The following is a 7,362-nucleotide window of genomic DNA, read 5'->3' on the forward strand; positions in this document are numbered from 1 at the left end:
ATCTCCACGCACCAATTTTATTGCTTTTTCTCTAGCTCTCCATGCATGTATGTATGTTAGCGAAACACCATGCAATTTCAACATATTATCACCTATATCCTTTGGAGTGTATACTGTAGATGGATCAATATACTTCTCCATTATCAAGACAGCTACAACGTCAGTTATCCCCTGACGCCTTGCATACATTCTATCTCTAACAGAACAAGTGTGTTGAGCATTACACTTCCTAAATTTGAATAATTTTGATTTATTCAAACTAGATGCCCTCATCACCCAAGAACAAGTATCAGAAATACATTTCAAGTGATAACTGCTTCAAAAATAAGAAAATATATATTTAAATTTTATACAGTAAAACAAATTAAATAAAAAATATAACTTAAAACAATGATGTGCACTTACTTAGATGCATTACAACGCACTACACGAAAATTGAATTTTTCGATAAGTCCAACATGCCTCATAACCTCCTTAAGTGTTTCCCTACTATTGTAAATCTGATTCTCAGCTACAAACAGATTGGAATGGTCACATATTACATCAATATCTCCTTCATTATTCTCATCGACAACCCCATCTAAATTCATTCCGACCAAACAGATAGCATTTTTGGAATATAAATTAACATTAGTCTGTGTTAAACTAACCTCAGAATTTATTCTATTAGTAACAACTCCAATACCTTGATTATACATCTCACAATCTTTCAACGAGATGCACAATGGATATTTTGTAAAAAAATTCAAATTCGCCTTCTTTTGATCTAGAAAAATTCTTACCCTAACATCATTATGAATACTAATAGGTGGACACATATCGCTAACAATATATTTTATCTCAATAGCATTCATATTTTGTTCTATAATTAGTTGAGATATTAAAGAATTAACTAAACCACTATAAAGAGTAGAAGCATCATATATGATATCCTCCATCTGAAAATCGACATATTTACCGATTTCACAACATAAAATAACATTTAGTGCATTATAATAAATATAAGGAAAAATTTTCAAAATGTCAATATTTTAATATTTAATAGGAACCATTGTCAACACTTTTAATATTTAGTCAAAATGTCAAAATTTTTGTTTATTATATATCTTATTTAAGTTTTTATTATTTGTTTTAATTTAAAGAATATAATTGTTAACTAACAAAAAGGGGAAATTTAGGGGAGAGATTTTTTTTAAAAAGGAACAATTGCTTAAAAGTCTCATCAGTTACAAAAATTCAAAATAAATACAAATTCAAAAAAAATAAGCACAAAGAACTCATCCAACTTGTTCATCAAATTTCTAGTATCGATTTTTAAATATTCATTGATAATACTCAATTTTTGTTGAAATGAATTCTATTAAATGGCGTTTTTTAAATTTATATTTTTTAGAATATTGTATTAACCTCAACTGATTGTAGTTTTTAAATTATGTATGCTATTTTTTTTCTAGAATCATGTATCTTTCTTTAATCGTATTCATATGTAATGATTAGATTATATTGGAATACAATCCGTAAAATTTTTGTAATACAAATAAAAGAAAAATATATTTGGCAGTTATTTAATACAATTTTGATCACTAGGATACAATTTTATTTTCACTATGAAAGTAAAATACCAATTTTAATTTTAATGGTAAAGTGAGCACATAAAATACAAAAGTTGTTGATATAAAATTATGATAAAGACATAATAAAAAGAAATACAGACTTATTGTCATTAAAATTGAGACTAAAATACGAAATGAGCACAATAAATACTCACATTAGTTGGAATACAAAATTGATTAATATATCATTATGATGAACACACAAAAATACAAACTTTGATACAATGTGAGAGTTAAATACAAAATGATCACAATAAAATACTCACCACAATACGATATCCAATTGTAATTTGAATTGTAAAGTGAACACATAAAATATAAAAGTTGTTGGTATACAATTATGAGAAAAACATAATAAAAAGAAATACAAACTTGTTCTCATTGAAAATTAAGATTGAAATACAAAATGAGTACAATAAATACGCACTTCAATTGAAATACAAATGTAACTTATACCATTGTGATGAATAAAAAAAAATAGAACTTGTTTGTATAAAAGTGATATTGAAATACAAAATAAATAAATTAAAATATAAAATTATCGTCATTTGTGTTCTAAGTAGAAAATTGTGATATTTGAAAAATAGAACATTGTTGATTAAGTTGGATACCTCTAGTAGTTCTCTTAGATTCAGTCATTGAAGAGTAATTTAGAGTTTATCAAACTCAAAACGTGATTTCAACTACAAATAACAATTTGAACGATTTTAACAAAAATAAAATCATAAAACAAATATTAAAAACGGATAAAGACTCATATTCTAATAAAAGGTATTGTGTGAATATCTTTATACATATATTTTTCAATTTCTGGAAAAAAAGAAGAAGAGAGAGGCAAATTTTAAAATGGAGAAGAATTGTAATATAAAAATATGAGAGAGAGAAAATATTTCATTCCTTAAAAAACATATGAGAGAAGATTAGTTGAAAATTTTGTAATTAAAATGAGACAAAATAGGAAGTAAATTAGAATGCACAATCCTTTCTAAAATAATGACATTTTGACATTTTTACTAATATTTCTACAGTATAAAGGTTTTTACTAATTAAGTTAGGTTATTTGACTAGTTTGTTAATTTTCTCTAAATATAATTTAAAAACAAAACATACACACTTCATACATATTTAATATACATTTCAATGACCTATAAACTACTTAAGTTAACTTTTAAAAGATTATCCATCTATAAAAACAAAAAATTGATAATCATTTTATACACAATTATTATAACTTTCATCATCAAAAAAAAAAAAATTAACTAAACAAAAAAGAATTGTAGTTTTCATACAAAATTCATACAGAAATATATCACCAGTCACCTTCACATTCCAAACAGCAACATATATTCCAATTTCAACAAAATCGAACATTCAAACACAATTAATACAAATTATATATAAATTTCATACACGATTAATACAATGTTAATACTTTAACAGTCCACAGAATTATATTTACTTTTTTTTTAATATTGACTAAACACACTGTACCATCAAATTCATTTTTTCTATTTTGATCATAAATCAAATTCAACAAAATTGAACTTTCAAACACAATTAGTAACAAGTTTTATATAAATTTCATACACAATTAATACAACTTTAATATTACAACGGTTCAAATAATTAAATCTACTTATTTTTTTACTAGTGACCAAACACATTATACCATCATTTTTTTTTCCTATTTTGTTAATAAATCAAGTATGATGCGGATCTTCAATTTTACTAAAACTCAAACGCATATGCATTTACGTGTTATTTTTCATATACACAATATATATAACGAAACACTATTTCATCCAAAAAAAAAGCTATAATCTATGTTTTAGATCTTAAAATAACCAATTAAATCGACACAATGTTCTCCATATTAAAAACCAACAAATCATAATTAAAACCAATAAATTATTACTAAAATCAACATGATGAATTCCACTTTCCACCATGTTTAATTAATATTGACACAATGTTCTCCATCACAGCAAATTAATTTTTTTCCAACGCCAAAATTTCTTCAATTACTTAAAAAAAAACAAAATGATATCTGCTGCAAATCTCAAAGAATGGCGAAACTTTGAAAAAAACAAAACAAGTTGTATGTTGATGTCAATTTGTTAAGAGTTTTTTTAAAGAAATTAAATCAAAATTTAATCTCATTTAAACTAACTTGAGAGATTTAAGGAAACTAACTAATCTGAAAATTTTTTAAAATTCCTTAAAACGTACTAATCAATTAACACTAATTAATAATTGTATTTAATTTAAATAATAAAGAATTACATTTTCCATTTATATTTTGTCTGTTTTTTCTTTAATTTTTTTAAAATATTTTTTTAATTATTTATAATTAACATTATAATTTTTAATAATATGTGATAGCTTGAAATATTATATATTATATATTAAAATACAAACTCTAATTCTATAACTTGAGAATATTACTATAGAAAATGTTATATTTCTAATTTACACTTATTTTTATATTTTAAAACCCAAGGTTGAAGCCCAAGCCCAATTGACTTATTTGTATGGTACCCTAAATCAGAACTCAATAGATCTGATACACTCTCATTTAAATATATCATACCGCCGCCGTACTGCTCGACGCCTCCAGTTCCTCTCCGTTATCAACAGAGCAGCAGCAACCGTCGGTATGTATTGTATACGAGTTTGTGGTGATTGATTATAGTTTAAAATCATGTATTATATATGAATTTGTGGTGATTGATTATAGTTTAAAATCAGGAATATTTGATTAAAAGAGCAACACGTTGATTATTTGATGATTTGATGCCACTAAATATACTTGTGCTTGGATTATATTGCTGATTTCTTATTTTTGAGGTCATTATGCTTGAATATTGTCTTGTGTTGTTGAATTTTTGGATTGTGTTAGTATTTGCTAGCGTTCTTTATTTGCAATGTTAAGTTTTTAACTGCCTAAGAGTTGCTTCCTGCTAGAAGCCTAAACCTAAGGTCTCATCCTAAAAGAAAGATATGCCTACTGGTACTTTTAGTACAGACGGCTAGCATCTAGCTAGTTGAAAATTTTGTTATTAGATTGTTTAAAGTTGTTGTCAAGTTGCTCATTAAAATTATTGAGTGTTGGTGCTATTGAAGAGACACTTATTGAACCAAAGTTGAAAAAATGGAATTAGTTCGGCTCTGTGTTTGCTGAACATTTTTTTCAAAATCGAACAAAATGGCCACTGGTTGTCTCTTTTTTTTTTAATCTCTTATCATGTATGTATTTCCTTAATCTTTTGGGTTTACTGTCTCTATGTTCTACTCATTGCTTGCTCTGCCTTTTGGGTCGAGTTGTGTTTCTTTGTTTAATTTGGTTGTTGAATTTGTTTCTTTTCTGTGCGATTTGATGTCTTTGGATGTATATGTGTTTGTATTCGAGCTTTGTTATCCTTAAGCAAGAAATGGTATATTGTTGTGTGTTGGAGCTGAATTTGGGGATTTTTCTTCTTGGATTTGTAACTTTTTTGAGGCCCTTTTTTTTGGGGCCAAAAAACACTGCGCTAGTGCGTCTTAAGGGTTGAGCCACCCTTGCATGGATGAGGAGAGGAGTTTAGCTAAACCCATTGCTTAAAGATTGGAATAGGTTGTTTACCATAATTTCTTGGGTTATTAATCCATGTTCAGTGATTTGTAGTTGGCTTAGCTAGTGATCTGAGTATAAAATAGTTGTAGTTGGTTGGTAAAATGTGCAACATTATATTAGTTTGTTGTACAAATATTGATATTGTATTCTTGTACGATGGCAGAAAAGCTTACATTGTCCTAAAGCAATGGCTGTTGCATTCCACAACCTCAACTCTGACTCTGGCCTCAAGAAGCTTGATGAGTACCTCTTGGCCCGCAGTTACATCACTGGGTGAGTTACCCTTGTGACTTCCATTGCTGAAATGTTCTCTCTGATGCTATTTTAGTTCTAATGCGAATTTTGTTGTCTAATCCATGTCTTCAGGTACCAAGCCTCAAAGGATGATATCACTGTGTATTCATATCTAGCAAAATCCCCATCAGCTGAATATGTTAATGCGTCTAGGTGGTATAAGCATATTGATGCTCTTCTGAGAATCTCGTAAGTTAAAAAAAGCTTATTGACTTCGTATTTTCCTGTAATATGTTTGACTATGTCACTCGTATTTTTATCTTCATCAACTTGCAATTGGGGAACTTTTAAGTCCTCCTTCCTTGGCAAACTGATCTAACTGAATATCGTTTTCCTGAAGTGGTGTATCCGGTGAAGGTGCTGGTGTTATTGTAGAGGGATCTGCACCTATCACTGAAGCTGTGGCAACTCCCCCTGTTGCTGACAGTAAGGTGTGACATTTTCCTGTTCTGATGAATTGATTTTTAGTTTATGTTGCCTTCTAATCTTTTTGCTGCTGTTTGGATTGCATCACAAAGTGAATTTTCTTTTTGTCATCATCGATCCCTTTATATCTTCTAGTACAGCAATGCCGCATGAAACTGTGAATGGACAATTGCAAGTGAAATAATCTTCTCTCATTTGTTTCTCTTTGATCAATTGCCTCTAGGCCTCAGCTGCTGAAGAAGAAGATGACGATGATGATGTTGACCTATTTGGTGAGGAAACTGAGGAGGAAAAGAAGGCTGCTGAAGAACGTGCTGCAGCGTTGAAGGCTTCAGGGAAGAAGAAAGAATGTAAGTTTCTACTGTAACTGTAATATCCCGAGTAAAATTTAAGAGGAGAACCTTGTGGTAACGTTAAAGTTCATTGTGAGCATCGACTTTTGATCTCATTTGACTTCAGCTGGCAAGTCCTCTGTTCTCATGGATGTCAAGCCATGGGATGATGAGACCGATATGAAAAAACTTGAAGAAGCTGTTCGTAGTGTTCATATGGAAGGATTGACTTATGGAGCATGTGAGTTTCTCTTTTTGTTTTCTATTTAGTTTTATTTTTTAGCTGAATTGTTGGGAGACGATTGCTTTTTCATCATTCCAATACCATTTATCATTTTCTTTCTTGAATGCTTGTGTCATATTCCATCACTCCACCGATATGTCGTGAAAAGTTATTAAATTGTTGGTGTTTGTTGACGAGCATAACTATGGTTTCATTTCCAGCTAAACTTGTTCCTGTTGGATATGGTATTAAGAAGCTGCAAATTATGCTTACCATTGTGGATGATTTGGTCTCCGTGGATGATCTCATTGAGAATCATCTTACTGTTGAACCTATCAACGAGTACGTTCAGAGTTGTGACATTGTTGCTTTCAACAAAATATGTAAGTCGATACTATACTGTTGCTTTCATGCTGTGTTATTCCTGCTTCTTCTGTGTTGATCATCTGATGTCTGCTTGTGACAGGAAATTTGTTGCTCTGAAGTTTTGATGGAAGAACTGGGCGGCCTTTTCCGATTATGCCATCTGTTTTGCTCCTCGTTTGGAAGAGTATTTTATATTTCTTAAGTATCAGTTTTGAAAGAAGTCTTCACTTTGCTGTAGCTGGCTCTCTTGGTTGACGTTTTAACTATTTTATTACTTGTATTGTACCCTCCATGATTTCATCAAAACTGAACTTGTATTGGTGTTTTATGCTTGTGGAGCCTGCAGTAATACTACTTGGTAGTACAGTGTTGTGTGAAGAGTGAAAATATTTGGCAGGTCATTCTTGTGGATTTGTGCTGTGATAGGAGCAAAACTTCTTTAGGTTATTTACTGATTGAAAATTTGATAAAATGCCTACACTTGAACATGAAAAA

General features: G+C 29.5%; 1 protein-coding gene across 1 annotated transcript; it reads left to right on the forward strand.

Annotated features, from left to right (window-relative positions):
• Positions 1 to 4,084: 4,084 nt before the first annotated feature.
• On the forward strand, positions 4,085 to 7,362 carry DDTFR10 (ripening regulated protein DDTFR10). Its single transcript, NM_001247473.2, has 8 exons — positions 4,085 to 4,267; positions 5,390 to 5,499; positions 5,593 to 5,709; positions 5,861 to 5,951; positions 6,170 to 6,296; positions 6,406 to 6,519; positions 6,723 to 6,884; positions 6,968 to 7,362. Coding segments are annotated over exons 2-8 (699 nt in total). The 5' UTR covers positions 4,085 to 4,267; positions 5,390 to 5,413; the 3' UTR covers positions 6,970 to 7,362.

The sequence above is a fragment of the Solanum lycopersicum genome, chromosome 7 (assembly GCF_036512215.1).
Source record: "Solanum lycopersicum chromosome 7, SLM_r2.1".
NCBI classification, from domain to species: Eukaryota; Viridiplantae; Streptophyta; class Magnoliopsida; order Solanales; family Solanaceae; genus Solanum; species Solanum lycopersicum.

What these genes read in the sequence shown, in the direction of transcription:
- DDTFR10 (NM_001247473.2), top strand. Translation starts at nt 5,414, where the DNA reads ATGGCTGTTGCATTCCACAACCTCAACTCTGACTCTGGCCTCAAGAAG. An exon ending in TTCAGGGAAGAAGAAAGAAT is followed by an intron (nt 6,297 to 6,405) that starts GTAAGTTTCTAC and finishes ATTTGACTTCAG; the next exon opens with CTGGCAAGTCCTCTGTTCTC. An exon ending in AGGATTGACTTATGGAGCAT is followed by an intron (nt 6,520 to 6,722) that starts GTGAGTTTCTCT and finishes TTTCATTTCCAG; the next exon opens with CTAAACTTGTTCCTGTTGGA.